The 18,670-nt window shown below is 36.9% G+C and overlaps 1 protein-coding gene across 4 annotated transcripts in view; it reads right to left on the reverse strand.

Annotated features, from left to right (window-relative positions):
- Positions 1 to 245: 245 nt before the first annotated feature.
- Positions 246 to 18,670, reverse strand: part of LOC106089123 (inactive histone-lysine N-methyltransferase 2E) — a 79,335-nt gene continuing 60,910 nt past the window's right edge. For all 4 annotated transcript variants that reach the window (XM_059368969.1, XM_059368970.1, XM_059368972.1 and 1 more), the window contains exons 2-8: positions 12,592 to 12,700; positions 12,343 to 12,502; positions 10,341 to 10,365; positions 10,073 to 10,266; positions 8,901 to 10,012; positions 1,220 to 1,408; positions 246 to 1,139 (exon numbers count right to left, since the gene is read on the reverse strand). In XM_059368969.1, coding sequence (XP_059224952.1) covers positions 1,005 to 1,139; positions 1,220 to 1,408; positions 8,901 to 10,012; positions 10,073 to 10,266; positions 10,341 to 10,365; positions 12,343 to 12,502; positions 12,592 to 12,666 — 1,890 coding nt within the window. In that variant the 5' untranslated portion in view covers positions 12,667 to 12,700 and the 3' untranslated portion in view covers positions 246 to 1,004. The remainder of the gene's footprint in view (positions 1,140 to 1,219; positions 1,409 to 8,900; positions 10,013 to 10,072; positions 10,267 to 10,340; positions 10,366 to 12,342; positions 12,503 to 12,591; positions 12,701 to 18,670) is intronic.

Raw genomic sequence — 18,670 nt, forward strand, 5'->3', positions numbered from 1 at the left:
CATATAGCATTAAAGGTCTGACAACTGCAATATAAACCCAATGCATGACACGCGGTCTAAATCCCCAATTTTTGCCATTGACTCTCTTGCAGGTGTGTAGGGCAAGAGTAGCCTTTCTCCCCCTTTCCAAAATGTTGGATTGGAAGTTCAATTTCCTGGCCAGCAAAATACCCAAGCATTTTGCGCCTTCTGTAAAAAGGTTCAGTAAGTTTATTATAAAATTAAATGAGACAAACCACACATAATTCCTGTTTGTTAGAAACGCTTGCAGCGTATTTTTTTTAAATTTTTATTTTACTTGTTTTTAATGTTGTGTTACATTTATTAAATATATATTTCCAATACTCAATTAATTCTGATAAATCGCATAATAATAGTTTTGCTGGTGGTTTAGTTATTTTATACTTAAATTTAATATTCGATACAGTGACGAAATTTGTTTTTAAAAAAACATTTTAATTTGTTTAGTTTATTTTTTTTGAAAATCTAAACTCGTTTAAACGCTATTCAAAATTTAAGAAAAATATTAAAAATTTTATTGTTATAATTTACTTTCTTGACTGCAATATATAAATCGGATATTAAAATTCAAATGTGTTAGTTTAGAGCAGTTTAAAAAATAAGGTTTCCTTTTTTCTGTTTGAGCAAACATTGAAATAAAAAAAAATAATGTAAGACATTTAAATGACTTCTGAGCTTACAAAACAACAAAAAACATTAATAAACTAAAAAATATTATTATAATTATTATATTAAATAGTTAAAGTAGATAGAGCAAGTTTAACAATCATATATACACATAGATTATTGGCGAATTAGTGTTGCATCCCAACGGAATATGGAGAAGGGACACAATAAGATTTGTTCTTATCCCCTAAGACAAGCAATTTTTTACTCCATATTCTTACTGGTCAAACACAATTGAAATTTAAAAAAAAAATCAAATTTTTATAATAAAACGAAGAAAAAAACTTCAACTGGTCGTTGAAAGCATCCTTCACAAATTACATTATTGAGCAAGGCATAGCACAGCATAGTGGCAAGCAAACCGGTACCATAGCTCCGCCCGATTTGGTAGTGGTTTTCGATCTAGAGCCAGACTCATATTCATACATGCCAGAACCCTTGGCCCAACGTCCCTGAAAAGACGAAAAAACAAAATTGTCAATTGAGAGAAAAATAAGCATTGGCATTTCATATTGCTTTTCAGAAAACTTACCCCAGCTTGTGAACCCGAAGCATGCATCTCCTGGCGCTTGGTCAGCATCATTTCATGGCCTGGAGGATAGTAAATATCACGACCGGCTCTATTCACCGATGGTATTTGTTGTTGATTAGGTGAGGCTACCGCTGTTTCGATTTCACGTTTACGTGGTGTATTCAAATCGGGCCTATCAACGGCATCGGGCTGCAAAACAAACAGAGAAAAAAGAACAAATGTTATATTTTAAAAATCATACGTCTATGCATGAAATTAGATGTTTTAATCTACATTTTTCAGGGAAGCGTACTTAAAATACCCTTAACTAAAAATGAAGCTATTAAAAATACACTTTTTCATAGGTAAATGTACTAAAAGTACCCTTGACCAAGGGTAAAGGTACTAAATGTGGTCTTAACCAAAGGTAAAGGTACTAACAATACCCAAAACCAAGAGTGAAGGTACAAACAGTACTCTTAACCTAGGGTAAAGGCACCACAAGTACCTTCAACCAAATGTAAAAGAAGTAAAAGTACTTTAAACCAAAGGCAAAGTATGGGAAATGGTACTTAAAGTATCCTTCACCAAGGTTAAAGCGAACCCAGGCGTTTAGCGTCATAGGGGGACATGCTATCCTCTGCACTACGGTGGCCTTCCCTAGTGGGGGATTAGTACCCTTAACCTAGGAAAAATGTACTGAGAGTATCCTTAACCAAGGAATATGTACTAAAAGTACCCTTAACCAAGGCTTAACGAAAAGTGGTCTAAATTAAGGGTAAAGATACGCAATAGTACCCTTAACCATGGGCAAAGGACTTAAAAATACAGAAAAGTACAGACATTAAACAAGGGTAGAGGCACAAAAATTACATTTAACAAAGGCTAAAGGTACTAAAAGGATAATGGTACTAAAACTACACTTGTTTAAAGGTACTAAAACTACTCTTACTCAAGAGTAGAGGTACTAAAACTACCTTTACTCAAGGGTAGAGGTACTAAAACTACTCTTACTCAAGAGTAGAGGTACTAAAACTACCCTTATCCAAGGGTAGAAGTACTAAAACTATCCTTACTCAAGTGTAGAGGTACTTAAACTACTCTTACTCAAGTGTAGAGGTACTAAAACTACCCTTACTCCAGATAGATGTAATAAAACTACCCTTTCCCTAGGTAAGAGGTATTCAAACAACCTTTACCTAAGGAAGATGTACTAAAATTATCCTTACTCAACAGTAGAGGTACAAAAACTACCCTTACCTAATGATAAATGTATCCTTGTACTACCTTTGTCATTTCCCAAGGGTAACGGTACTGAAACTACCCTTCCCAAGGGTAAAGATACTGAAACTACCCTTCCCAAGGGTAGAGGTACATATTTGCCCATGGGTAGAGGTACAAAAATAATCCTTACCCAAGGCTATAGGTACTACAACTTCCCTTACCCAAGGTTAGAGGTACTAAAACTACCCTAACTCAAGGGTGGAAGTACTAAACTACCCTTACCCTATGGTAGAGATACTAAAACTACCCTTGCGTAAGTAAAGAGGCACTACTCAAGGGTATAGGTACTCCAACTTCCCTTGCCCAAGGTTAGAGGTACTAAAACTACCCTAACTCAAGGGTGGAGGTACTAAAACTACCCTTACCCAACGTTAGAAGTACTAAAACTACCCTTACCCAAGGGTATAGGTACTAAAACTACCCTTACCCAAGGGTAAAGTTACAAAAACTACCCTTACCAGAGGGTAGAGGTACTAAAACTACCTTTAACCAAGGTTAGAAGTACTAAAACTAACCCTTCCCAAGGGTAATGGTTCTAAAACTACCGTTACCCAAGGGTCATGGTACTAAAACTACCGTTACCCAAGGGTCATGGTAATAAAACTACCTTTAACCAAGGGTAATGGTACTAAAACTACCCTTACCCAAGGGTAGAAGTACTAAAACTATTCTTACACAAGGGTAGAGCTACTAAAACTACCCTTGCCCGAGGATAAAGGTAAAACTACCTTCCTAATGGTAGAAGTACTAAAACTACCCTTGCCCAAGGTTAAAGGTACTTAGACTACCCTGTCCAAAGCGTAAAGGTATTGAAACTACCCTTGCCATTTGCCATGGGTAAAGGTACTAGAACTGCCCTTACCTAAGGGTAAAGATAAAAAACTATCCTTACCCAAGGGCAAAGGCACTAAAACTACGCATACCCAAGGTCAATGGTACGAAAACTACCGTTATCCAAGGATAAAGGTAAACTAAAACTCTTACCCAAGGGTCATAATACCAAAACTACCCTTACCCAAGGGTCATGGTACTAAAACTACCCTTACCTATGGTAAGAGGTACTAAAACTACCCTTACCCAAGGGTCATGGTACTAAAACTATCCTTAACCAAGGGTCATGGTACTAAAACTATCCTTACCCAAGGGTCATGGTACTAAAACTACCCGAACCCATGGGTAGTTGTACTAAAACTACCCTTACCCATGGTCAGAGGTACTAAAACTACCCTTACCCATGGTAAGAGGTACTAAAACTATCCTTACCCAAGGGTCATGGTACTAAAACTATCCTTACCTAAGGGTCATGGTACTAAAAATACCCTTACCCAAAGGTCATGGTACTTAAACTACCCGATCCCATGGGTAGTTGTACTAAAACTACCCTTACCCATGGTCAGAGGTACTGAAACTACCCTTACCCATGGTAAGAGGTACTAAAACTACCCTTACTCAAGGTAAGAGGTACTAAAACTACCCTAACCCATGGGTAGTGGTACTAAAACTACCCTTACTCAAGGTAAGAGGTACTAAAACTTCCCTAACCCATGGGTAGTGGTACTAAAACTACCCTTACTCAAGGTAAGAGGTACTAAAACTACCTTCAACCAAGGTTAGAGGTACTAAAACTATCTTTACCTAAGGTAAATGGTACTAAAACGACCGTAACCCAAGTGTAGAGGTACCAAAACTACCCTTACCCAAAGGTCATGGTACTAAAACTACCCTTACCCAAGGGTCATGGTACTAAAACTACCCTTACGCATCGGTAGGGGTACTAAAACTACCCTTGCCCATGGTAAGAGGTGCTAAAACTATCCTTACCCAAGTGTCATGGTACTAAAACTATCCTTACTCAAGGGTTATGGTACTAAAACTATCCTAACCCAAGGGTCATGGTACTAAAACTACCCTTACCCAAAGGTCAAGGTACTAAACCTATCCTAACCTATGGGTAGTTGTACTAAAACTACCCTTACCCAGGTAAGAAGTACTAAAACTACCCTTACCCATGGTAAGAAGTACTAAAACTACCCTTACCCATGGTAAGAGGTACTAAAACTCCTTACCCAGAGTAAGAGGTACTAAAACTACCTTCAACCAAGGTTAGAGGTACTAAAACTACCTTTACCAAAGGTAAGAGGTACTAAAACGACCTTAACCCAAGGTAAGAGGTACTAAAACGACCTTAACCCAAGGGTAGAGGTACCAAAACTACCCTTACCCAAAGATCTTGGTACTAAAACTACCCTTACCAAGGGTCATGGTACTAAAACTACCCTTACGCATCGGTAGAGGTACTAAAACTACCCTTGCTCATGGTAAGAGGTGCTAAAACTACCCTTACCCAAGTGTCATGGTACTAAAACTATCCTTACCCAAGGGTCATGGTACTAAAACTATCCTTACCCTAGGGTCATGGTACTAAAACTACCCTTACCCAAAGGTCATGGTACTAAACCTACCCTAACCTATGGGTAGTGGTACTAAAACTACCCTTACCCATGGTAAGAAGTACTAAAACTACCCTTACCCATGGTAAGAGGTACTAAAACTCCTTACCCAAGGGTCATTGTACTAAAACTATTCTCACATAAGGGCCATGGTACTAAAACCATTCTTACCCAAGGGTCATTGTACTAAAACTACCCTAACCCATGGGTAGTGGTACTAAAACTACCCTTACCCAAGGTAAGAGGTACTAAAATTACCTATACTTAAGGGTAGAGGTACTAAAACTACGCTTATCCAAGGGTCATGGTACTAAAACTACCTTTGCCCAAGGAAGAGGTACTAAAACTCTTACCCAAGGGTCATGGTACTAAAACTACCCTTACTCATGGTAAGAGGTACTAAAACTACCCTTACCCAAGGGTCATGGTACTAAAACTATCCTTACCCAATGGTCATGGTACTAAAACTATCCTTACCCAAGGGTCATGGTACTAAAACTATCCTTACCCAAGGGTCATGGTACTAAAACTACCCGAACCCATGGGTAGTTGTACTAAAACTACCCTCACCCATGGTCAGAGGTACTAAAACTACCTTTATCCAAGGTAAGAGGTACTAAAACGACCTTTACATAAGGGTAGACGTACCAAAAATACGCTTATCCAAGGATGAAGGTACTGAAACTACTCTTACCCAAGGGTTGTGGTACAAAAACTACCCTTATTTTTGGGTAAAGGTACTAAAACTACCCCTATCCAAATGTAAAGGTACTAAAACTAGGTAGTGCTACCCTTACCCAAAGTTGGAGGTTCCCTTACCCAAGGGTTAAGCTACTACTCCTTATCCAAGGGCAAATATACCAAAACTATTCATATCAAAGAGTATAGGTACTAAACTGATTTTAACTCATGCCGGTTTTGATTCAAATAAACCATTTTATGTAAATGAAAATCTTACGAGTCACAACTACAAGATTTTTCAAAATGCATTGAAATTGAAACGACAGAAGCACTTGGAGTCCGTTTTTTCACTTCGTGGATTTGTTTATGTTAAACGTACTGGAACAGATCCTCCTACTCTAATAGAGAATTACGAGCAGTTAACACAACTTTTTCGAGAAACACCAGATCGCACCATCAACGATAACTGAAATGAATCTTGCAATATCTTATAATAAGTCCCAATTAGTTTTGTTAATTTTATGTTTCTTCTTGTTATTAAGAATTTTTTATTATACTCAAAAATTTTATATGTGTTGTACAACTATATTTATTAATGCTAACTTTAATAGAGCTCATAACTACGAAGAACAAATATATACATTACCAGCATTGCTTATCCAATTGACTTGTGATGCCAAGTAATACTGCTTATGGTTCCAGAGATAATCTAAACTGTATGATTAGAATTCTTAAAAACCAGAAATCAGGATTAACGATTGTCCACATCAATGCCCAAAGTCTAAATAATAAATTAGATGAACTTCGTGATATATTTGTTAACTCTGATATAGATATAATATGTATATCCGAAACCTGGTTCCATCCTGAAATATCTGACAATTTGTACTCTTTACCGGGATATAAAGTTTTGAGAGCTGATAGGCACTCCCATGCTGGTGGAGTTGCAATATATTTAAAAAACTGTATCCACGGTACTATAAAACTGAAGTCTGAGCAAGGCAACTGTATTGAATACCTCTTTGTTGAAATAACTGGCATTTCTAACTCGTCAATGCTTATTGGATGTGTATATAGGCCCAACAGCAGCACACCGTTTGACATGCTGATATCGTGCCTTGAAAGAATATCATTACGATATAATGATATTGTTATTGCGGGAGATTTTAACAGCAATATTTTAATTGAAACGCAATTTTCTGATGCTATGGAACTTCTTGATCTGGTACCTACTAACCGCTCTGTTCCAACCCATTTTACTAATCATTCGTCTACTCTTTTGGATATTTTCTTTGTGAACTGTGAGTCAAAGGTTCTTTTATATGACCAAATTGCTGCACCGGCTTTTTCTAAACATGACTTGATATTTCTTGTGTATGACTATCACATAAATCAACAAGACGAGGCAATTACATTCAATGAACTGAATGAGCATTTTGTATCTGTTTGCTCTATATGTCCCCATGAAAATATATATGAAAATATGAACACTGTACAAGTGGAAAATCCATTTTCCTTTTGCTGTGTAGACCAAACTGACGTTTTGAACAGCATACTCTCAATAAAATCTGATGCAACTGGAACTGACGGAATAAATCCAAGATTTATCAAAATTATCATGCCAAAATTGCTGCCATATGTAACATATATTTTCAATACTGTTCTGACCAAGTCCACCTTTCCGCATGAATGGAAGCTCGCTAAAATCATACCGACTAGAAAATCGAATAATGAATACCGCCCCATTGCAATCTTACCGTTCTTATCCAAAGCGCTAGAATGCATAATGGCGAATCAAATCGAACAATTCCTGTGCACTCAAAATCTATTATCAGAATGGCAATCTGGTTTTAGAAAAAAGAGAAGTTGCACATCTGTCTTAATAGACGTTGTTGAAAATATTAGACAAAATATGGACAACAAGATGGTATCTTTTCTCCTTCTATTGGATCACAGTAAAGCATTTGATACTGTAAACCATCAAATTCTTGTAGTCAAGCTCTCAAAACTATTTAATTTTTCCCGAACTGCCTGTCAACTGATATCATCGTACCTGTCTCAAAGATCTCAGTCCGTATATTGTAATGATATCTGGTCAAATACGCTTCATGTTCCAAATGGTGTGCCCCAAGGCTCAATCCTGGGCCCATTGTTATTCACCATGTACATTAATGATCTGCCCGATGTACCTTTAACATGTAAGATACAAATGTATGCTGATGACGTTCAACTGTATACCTGCACGAAACTGAATGACTTTCAAACATGTATTTCTAATGTAAATAATGATTTGAATTTAATATATTGTTGGGCTGTTAATAATGCCTTACGTTTAAATCCTACCAAATCTAAGCTGATCATCATACACAAAAGAAGTGTAACAATCCCTGACCAAGTTGAAGTAAAGATTGAGAACACGATTGTAAACCGTGTTCAAGCAGCAACAAACTTGGGTTTAACATTCAACTCTACCTTAACTTGGACGAATCATATAAATGCAGCTGTGGGAAAAGTTCGTGGTATGCTGCGGAATATGTGGGCAGCTCGTCTGTCAACTCCTTTCGAAATTCGTATGCTACTTGCTAAATCTTACTTAATCCCAACTCTTCTATATAATTGTGAATTATTTGCAAGTTGCAGTGCTGATGACAATAGGAAAATCAAAGTTGCCTACAATGATATTGCACGATATGTATACAACAGACCACGGTATGACCACATATCACAATTTGCTTATCAGATTTTTGATCTTTCAGTTGAAAATTTACTAAATGTTAAATGCTTGCAATTACTACATAAGGTTATTTATAACAAAGAACCTGAATATCTTTACAAACACCTACAATTTGCTAGATCAAATCGAGGGCGCAAACTGATTCAACCTAGATTTGAATCTCAAATCACTGAAAGGCAATTTATTGTAAACAGTATTCGTCTCTGGAACACCCTCCCATCATATATACAACTCATAAGCAATGCTATTGAATTCAAAAAGGAGCTACATGATTATTATAAGTAGAAATTGTATGTAGTCTAGTAGTATAAGTTATAATTAAATTATTTATTTATTTTTTTATAAGTTATAGTTTATAATGGAATTAATTGATGAAACTGCACTGTTGTGAACCAGCACAGTAAAATATAAGATATAATCTTGTTGTGCTTGGTGTTAAATAAATGAAATGAAAATGAAATGAAATAAAATTACATTTACCCAAGGATAATGGTACTAAAAGTATCATATTCCAAGAGGTAAAAAATTTTAAGGAGGTTTTGTGTCTACTTACATGACCAAAGGATTGCATCAATTCATCAACACGCTGAGGTGGATTTCCATTACCCACTGGATACTCAACACCATCCACAGGGAATGGTGCCGGTGGCAATGGCGATGATGGTGAACCATAGTCGGGTCCACGTCGGTTATTCGTAGTGGTGGATGAGTAATTATAAGTGATGGTAGAATTTGGTGGATGACCATTGGCTGGATAAACTGGTGTTCCGCCATTTGGAGGATAGCCTGGACTGCCGTTGGGTGGATATCCTCCAGTAGGTCTATTCAAGGTGTTAGGTGTATTATTCTTGGGTGTCAACATCGGCTCGTTGGGTGGACCACCGGGTCCATGGATGGTATTTACGGTGTTAGTTGATTCCTTGTAAATGTAGTGATGTGTTGTGGGTCCATGTGGTGGGCCATGATGTGGTCCATGATGGGGTCCATGTGGTGCCGGACTATGAGGGCCCGACACATAGGTGACTGTGGGACTTTTGGGGCTATGAGGAGGATAGCCAGGCCTCTCGGTGTTCGTAGTTGTAGTGGTATTGTGTATATTGTAAACAATAGTATTGGTTGGTTCGCCTGGCTGACCGGGATGCTGATTTCTGGGATGCAATGGCAAAGTATTGTTGCGCATGGTATTGGTCTCATAGTGCTCCCTAACCTCATAGTTGAGATTGGTCACCGCTGGCGATGGCGATGGCTTATCATGGCCCTTATTCAAGGTCGAATAGCTTTCGGTATTGTAGACCACAGTGGGTGGTATCGCATGTACAGGATGTGGTTGCACCAAATTGTTAGTTTCATTCGTTTGGACAGTGTTGTAGTGTATCTTACGGCTCAGTGTATTCGAGGTAGGTAGAGGAGCGTTCGCTGGTATCTCATAGGTATAGGTGCGTACAGTAGTTGTGACTTTTGTTCCTGGCACTGGTAGAATATCATCGTTCAGGGTGATGTTTTTCAAATCCTCCTCCAAGTGAGTGGCATTGGTGGTGGTGGTGGCCACTGTGGTGGAGTTGGCAGTTGGCACAAATTCGGGTTGTTTATTCAACGAGCGATTACTTTCATAGACTTTGGTATGATGTTTAGTTTCATAGAAACCTCCACCGGGAGAAAGACTGCCTGGGGATTGAAAAAAAAATTAGATGTAGGAAATTTGATGATATAATGAAGGACATTTACCTGGTGCATAGGGCTTTTCCAAAGTTTGATAATCATTGCGCACCAATGTACCATTCGATCTAAGAGTACTATAATCCGATGTGGGGTATATGTCTGAGTCATCATGTCCTCCACCTAAATTTTTCGTGGTCTTTATGACACGTGTAGTTTTGGTTACGGTGCCACTTAAGGGATCCTCATTGGTGGAACGTTCACTGGAAATAAAGGCCATGAATATGAATAATGAAAGTTTTTATTTTCATAGGACAATAAAGGGGTATATACTTACATGGTTCTATAGTTCATAGAATGATCTGTAAGGAATAATATTGAAAAATTTTAGTAGAAAGTTAAACATTTTCAAGTATTTTAACAATTTTCCTAGGAGAGGATTTATCGGCAAAATTTTGTTGAAATTGAAATATTGACAGATGTTTTTCTATAAAAATTAGATTTGAACGAAATTCTGGTTGACGGCAGTATTGATTGTACACCGGCCCGCTAGAATGAGGACAAAAAAGCAGTAACGCGGCTAAGGAATAATAAGGCAGCAGGAACCGACTGATTGCCAGAGCGTATTGGGTGAAAGATTAATCTGACAAAAGTCGTTTAGATAACTAGACCTAACAGTATGGCTTTAAGCCTGAGAAATCCAGAATCTGTGTAAATAGAGAATAATAGTGTCGTATGAGCCATGCTGTAGCTAAGCTGTATGAAGGAAAAGTGTCATATGACTCAAGAGCTGTAACATGTGAACGAAAAGTGGAGAAATAGATTACGAAAATTGGTTATTAAAAACCTAGCAGGTTTATTATCTCCGCATCTTTCCTATATTCATTCACGCATCGCTTTGAATGTCATAGCCACAGTGACCGCCTCATACGAAATCTGTATGCCTATGGGACGGATATCTAAAATGATCTCCAGTGCCTGATGCCCCTCCATGGTGTGCCCTGTGAGACTTTTTCTCCCTAATATTTTCCATGGGATGCACAATTTATCGACCTGTTTCTTATCAAATGGCAGGATTCACTTAACAAGTTTGTATCAAGAGATCAATCGACATACAGTTTTTATACCCTACCCTGGTACAGGGTATTATAACTTAGTGCATTTGTTTGTAACACCCAGAAGTAAAAAAAAAATGGACCCATTGATAAGTATAGCGATCGACAGAATCACTTTCTTATTCGATTTAGTTATGTCCGTCTGTCTGTCCATCCGTCCATGTTAATTTTTGTACAAACTACAGGTCACAGATTTCACCCGATCGATGGATGTAGAGTGATAACAACAGACGGACGGACGGACGGACAGACACCTGGACATCATTGACGATCCGAAATATATATGTAGGGTCGTATGTAGGGTCGAAAATTGATATCTCGATGTGTTGCAAACGGAATGACTAAATGAATATACCCCCTATCCTACGGTGGTGGGTATAATATTGGGTTGCCCAAAAAGTAATTGCGGATTTTTTAAAATAAAGTAAATGCATTTTTAATTAAACTTAGAATGAACTTTAATCAAATATACTTTTTTTACACTTTTTTTTCTAAAGCAAGCTAAAAGTAGCAGCTGATAACTAAATTTGTCAACGCCGACTATATGAAAAATCCGCAATTACTTTTTGGGCAACACAATAGGATGATTATTATAACCTTGGTGGTGGGTATCCAAAGTTCGACCCTGCCGAACTTAACACGTTTTCACTTGTTCCCATTTACAGACTGTCCTCTGACCTACATAAATATTAATTATTCGTCCAAGCATTGGAATTGGTGACTCAATTTCTACGTGCTTTTGTTAAAAGGACGGTTACGGCTAGATCGACCTAGATTGTCACACGAATTATATATAGTCTTAAATAGAGATTTCGAGTTGCTACAATCAGAAAGGTATATAGTATAACCTATCCTATGGCTACATCCTCTGAAGAAGATTAATATTATTGGTTGCCCAAAAAGTAATTGCGGATTTTTTAAAAGAAAGTAAATGCATTTTTAATAATACATAGAATGAACTTTAATCGAATATACTTTTTTACACTTTTTTTCTAAAGCAAGCTAAAAGTAACAGCTGATAACTGACAGAAGAAAGAATGCAATTACAGAGTCACAAGCTGTGAAAAAATTTGTCAACGCCGACTATATGAAAAATCCGCAATTACTTTTTGGGCAACCCAATAGTATAACCTATAATATGGCTACATCCTCTGAAGGAGATTAATATTAATTCGGTCTGGCCAAAGATATTTTAATTTTTAAAATGTTGTTTATTATACCCACCTCTATCTCTGGTAACTTCACGTTCATTTTTCAAATCTTCCAATAGAGCATCCAATTGATCAATGTTCTTGTCGACCGGTTTGTCCTGATATGAACCACTGCCAGAGCCTGTGGTGGAATACTGATATGATGATTTGTAAGCATAGCCTGCCTTTTGCTCCTGCAACACAGAAATCAAAACCAAAACCAAAAAAGCGAATAAAAATGAAGCCTTAGGAAATCTTGAGGTTTTCTTTGAACTTTGCATACCTTGCCACTGGTCCATTTTGGTGGCGAATCTCTTAAAGAAGAGGAATAATTATCTGAACGGCTGCTGTACTGCATTATTTAAAAAAAGGCAATAAAAAATGCGTGGTTCCTGGAAAATAATAAAAAAACAAATTATTAAATTAATATAAATGCATATATGTACAATATATGAATATATTTATGTATGTAGTGGTAAATTCAATATTTTATTTTAAAAAGATATGAAGTCATTTAATAACAACAGCATCGATTTTCTGATCTACAGTCTACAACATACACACACACACACACACACGCTCAGCAAGGCGGAATGTGGCATCACTGTTTAAATCCCATACGCGAATATGGACATTGTATGCGCGTCTGTAATTTTGTGTGATGATGATTGTCTGTCTGTCTCTTTTTCAAGGAATCCAACTTGTTTGTTGAAATAAAATTCAAAATAAAAAAAAAACATATTCTCAAAATTTCATTGCCAAAATTAGTCATTGTTTATGTTTTCAATTTTCTTCTCTGTTGTTATTTTCATTTGCGGTTGACCTCGAAAATATTGAACAGTTCGTTTGCTTGTGTAGAGATTTCAGAAGGACCCAAAAATTCCCAAAACAAGGTTATACATACAGAAGAGGAAATACTCGTACATATACTTTGGAACAAACTTGTTTTTGGGCAGCAGCTCAAGCCGCACTAGCAGCAGAGCTATAAGGACAGGGAGTAATAAACTCACTTTCCTTTTCAGTTATGAGATCATCTTGGTTTTAAAAACTGGCAATTTTTGTGTATTCAGGCAGACAAGTGCTTGCAGAAAAATACAAAAAAGTTATTTATGTCATTTACCATAGGAATTGGTTGTATATAAATTTTGACATTCCATTTCTTGATGCAATGGGATTTTAAGTAGGGTATTATATTGGGTTGCCCAAAAAGTAATTGCGGATTTTTCATATAGTCGGCGTTGACAAATTTTTTCAACGGCTTGTGACTCTGTAATTGCATTCTTTCTCCTGTCAGTTATCAGCTGTTACTTTTAGATTGCTTTAGAAAAAAGTGTAAAAAAAGTATATTTGATTAAAGTTCATTCTAAGTTTTATTAAAAATGCATTTACTTTCTTTTAAAAAATCCGCAATTACTTTTTGGGCAACTATATTTAGTTGGGTTTGCCCGCCTTTTGCTTTTCCTTGTTTGTTTTATCTGTAAATTTTGGCATTTTTCAAAACATATCTACCGAATTTAATTAATTTAATCTTTCGTAAACCACCCAAAACCAAATTTGTTGGAGAAATTTACATGCACGGCAACCTAAATAGCGAAACAAACCAACCTTTGATTAATTACTTGTTTGTTTGGGAACGAACATGTGTGTGTCGCTACGAGGTATTAAAGATCTAATTTCCAGCTCATTATCATAATTAAAATATTTTATAGATAAATAAGGTAACAAGAATTTTGTTATAAATAAATGATTAGGATTGAACAACAAAATAGAAAGTAGATCAAAAATGAAAAAGTCAGTAACAAAACCAAAAAAAGGAAAGGAATTTGAATTTGAATTTGAAACTATAAAATGTATTTATATGAACTTTTAAAGCAAGTTTTATCTCAGAAAAACGTTAATTTTAAAATTGTAAAAGAATACAACTTTTCATTAAAAATCTGCTTAATACTAAACCTAAAAATATATAAACATTCGAAATGAAAAAACAAAAACAAAAGCGGTACCAGTAACGAAAGACAAAATACGAGCGGAGCCGACTATATAATTCCCTACACCTACCCTATATCTAAATCTGAACCGACTTTCATACCGATCGTTTGAACATTGTTGCTACTACGGCTATTTAAGTGCAAATCCGGCAATAAATATGTATGATTGCTACACCCAAACAGTAACAAAGCTGTCCGTTCCAAATTTTGTACAGATCGGTAGAAAATTGTTGCTACTACGGTCATTCAATTGCAAATCGGGCGATACATTTATATGGGGAAATTTTGCAGATATGTGAAGATTAGTAACAAAACAATCCATATCAAATTTTGTGCAGATCGGTTGAAAGTTGTAGCTACTACGGCCATTCAAGTGCAAATCGGGCGATACATATATATGGGAGCTATATCTAAATCTGAACCGACTTTGATGAAATCTTGCACATACATTAAGATCAGTAACAAAACAAATCGTGCCAAATTTTGTGCAGATCGGTTGAAAATTGTTGCTACTACGGCCATTTAAGTGCAAATCGGGCGATACATATACATAGGAGCTATATCTAAATCTGAACCGATTTTAATGAAATTTTGCAAATATGTGAAGATTAGTAACAAAACAATCCATATCAAATTTTGTGCAGATCGGTTGATAATTGTAGCTACTACGGCCATTTATATGCAAATCGGGGGATACATATATATGGGAGCTATATCTAAATCTGAACCGATTTTAATGAAATCTTGCACATACGTGAAGATTAGTAACAAAAAAATCCATGCCAAATTTCATGCAGATTGGTTGAAAATTGTAGCTACTACGGCCATTTAAGTGCAAATCGGGGGATACATATATATGGGAGCTATATCTTAATCTGAATCCATTTTAATGAAATTTTGCAGATGTGTTAAAATTAGTTACAAAACAGTCCATGCCAAATTTTGTGCAGATCGGTTGAAAATTGTAGCTACTACGGCCATTCAAGTGCAAATCTGGCGATACATTTATATGGGAGCTATATCTAAATCTGAACCGACTTTGATGAAATCTTGCACATACGTTTAGATCAGTAACAAAACAATTCGTGCCAAAATTTGTGCAGATCGGCTGAAAATTGTTGCTACTACGGCCATTTAAGTGCAAATCTGGCGATACATATATATGGGAGCTGTATCTAAATCTAAACCGATTTTAATGAAATTTTGCAGATATGTGAAGATTAGTGACAAAACAATCCATATCAAATTTTGTGCAGATCGGTTGAAAATTGTAGCTACTACGGCCATTTAAGTGCAAATCGGGCGATACATATATATGGGAGCTATATCTAAATCTGAACCGATGTGACGATAAGTAACAAAACAATCCATATCAAATTTTGTGCAGATCGGTTGAAAATTGTAGCTACTACGGCCATTTAAGTGCAAATCGGGCGATACATATATATGGGAGCTATATCTAACTCTGAACCGACTTTAATGAAATCTTGCACATACGTTAAGATCAGTAACAAAACAATTCGTGCTAAATTTTGTGCAGATCGGTTGAAAATTGTTGCTACTACGGCCATTTAAGTGCAAATCGGGCGATACATATATATGGGAGCTATATCTAAATCTGAACCGATTTTAATGAAATTTTGCAGGTATGTGAAGATTAGTAACGAAACAATCCATATCAAATTTTGTGCAGATCGGATGAAAATTGTAGCTACTACGGCCATTTATGTGCAAATCGGGCGATACATATATATGGGAGCTATATCTAAATCTGAACCGACTTTGATGAAATCTTGCACATACGTTAAGATCAGTAACAAAACAATTCGTGCTAAATTTTGTGCAGATCGGTTGATAATTGTAGCTACTACGGCCATTTATGTGCAAATCGGGGGATACATATATATGGGAGCTATATCTAAATCTGAACCGATTTTAATGAAATATTGATGATATATTAAGATCAGTAAAAAAACAGTCCATGCCAAATTTCATGCAGATCGGTTGAAAATTGTAGCTACTACGGTCATTTAAGTGCAAATCGGGCGATATATATATATATGGGAGCTATATCTAAATCTGAACCGACTTTGATGAAATCTTGCACATACGTTTAGATCAGTAATAAAACAATTCGTGCCAAATTTTGTGCAGATCGGTTGAAAATTGTTGCTACTACGGCCATTTAAGTGCAAATCGGGCGATACATATATATGGGAGCTATATCTAAATCTGAACCGATTTTAATGAAATATTGATGATATATTAAGATTAGTAAAAAAAACAGTCCATGCCAAATTTCATGCAGATCGGTTGAAAATTGTAGCTACTACGGTCATTTAAGTGCAAATCGGGCGATATATATATATATGGGAGCTATATCTAAATCTGAACCGATTTTTACCGAAACAATAGCGTCCGTCCTTGGGCCAAAAAAGTGATATGTGCAAAATTTCGTGATGGTTGGACAACAAATACGACCTGCACTTTGTAATCAAATACATGAACTCATATACGGACAGACGGACGGATGGACAGATGGACATGGCTAAATCGAATCAGAAAGTGATTCTGAGTCGATCGGTATACTTATCATTGGGTTTAGCTATTCTCCTTCTTAGCGTTGCAAACAAATGCACAAACTTATAATACCCTGTACCACAGTGGTGGTGTGGGGTATAAAAATAGAATTTAAAAATTTATAAAAAAAGAAGAAGAAAATTTTCATAAAAAAAAAACAAGTTAAAGCGTGCTAAGTTCGGCCAGGCCGAATCTTCCTTCGATCCTTCCACCATGGATCGCATTTGTCTAGTTCTTTTCCTGGTATCTCTTTTTAGGCAAACATATGATAAAAGAAAAGAATTTCTATGATATTGGACCTATAATATCAAGTTATCGTCCGATTCGGACCATAATTAAACTGAATGTTGGAGACCATAGTAGAATTCGTTGGGTAAAATTTCAGCCAACTCGTATATAAATTGCGCCCTTTAGGGGTTCAAGAAATAAAATAGGGAGATCGGCTTTTATGGCAGCTATATCAGGTTATGGACCAATTAAAACCATATTTGACACAGTTGTTGGAAGTCATAACAAATCACGCCATGCTAGATTTCAGCCAAATCGGATGGGAATTGCGCCCTCTAGATGCTGAAGAAGTCAAGACCCCAGATCGGTTTATATGAGAGCTATATCAGGTTATGGACCGATGTGAACCAAACTTAACACTGTGGTTGGAAATCATAACAAAACACCTCAAAAAAATTTTCAGCCCAATCGGATAAGAATTGCGCCCTCTAGCGACTCAAGAAGTCAAGATCCAAGATCGGTTTATATAGCAGCTATATCAAAATTGCCGACTATACTAGATATGTTCAAAAGCCCTAACGTCTCCGGACATTTTACCCAAAAAAAAACCACCAAGATGACAGATTAAAATAGTTTTCACTAGGTTATTGTAGCGGTAAAGTAGCTACCAAGTGAATGCCTTTAACCTTCCACTGTAGACCAGGGCACTTCTGTTTCATTTTCAATTGGGCTGGGACTGATTCCAACTTCATACACGTGTGTCTCGATTATAACCAGTGACCACACATCACATGTGTCAAATGCATGATTCTTTGGTGTGGTGGAAATGAGGTTTCCTCCTGTATTGATGGGCACTTAAATAGGATTTTTGTGATTAGAGCTCAATCACCACAAGTACGGTTTTTGTATCCCTTTTTGAGGCTCTTGGATATTCGTGGGATTTACAGGTCATTTTGAAAAAGGGTTAACGTTTGTTGGCTACGAGGATGACGTTTTCACCTTAGTGTGTGGCCGTCCAGAGTGCATATGGCATGCTGCCATGATTTGCCAATGGGCTCGAAAGATAAAGTTGGTGCTATTCATCAACATGAGGTAATTTGGTGTGTTCATGGGACCTCTCCTATGGTGGAGTTGCCACTCTCAATACTGAAAGGGGTCCTTATAAAAAATTGCAATTTCAGGACTTTGACGTCACACTGGGCTGGGCATGGCGGACTTACGCATTATAGGTGGTTGAGTACCTAATATGGCACTACCTGAAATAGTGGGAGTAGGTGCAGGGTTATGACTAAACGAAGACCTTTTTTTCTGGTCTAAATTAGTCCTTTCGCCATTCTTCACTACAATAGGGGCTTGAAATGGCAGACTGGGGGGAACTTCTCCAGCCCGCCTGGCCCTTTTTATTGTTATGTATGTTGGCTCCTTTTCTTCTTCTAGGTCTGCTCCGCTTCGAATCCCTGGTTATGCACGGAATCGGATTTGTTTGAGGTCTTTAAGGGCCATACATTGGTAGGATATATGCTTTACAAATATGTTGGAGGCCATTCGAGAAATCATCGTGCAAAA

Source organism: Stomoxys calcitrans, chromosome 5, assembly GCF_963082655.1.
Source record: "Stomoxys calcitrans chromosome 5, idStoCalc2.1, whole genome shotgun sequence".
Classification (NCBI taxonomy): Eukaryota; Metazoa; Arthropoda; class Insecta; order Diptera; family Muscidae; genus Stomoxys; species Stomoxys calcitrans.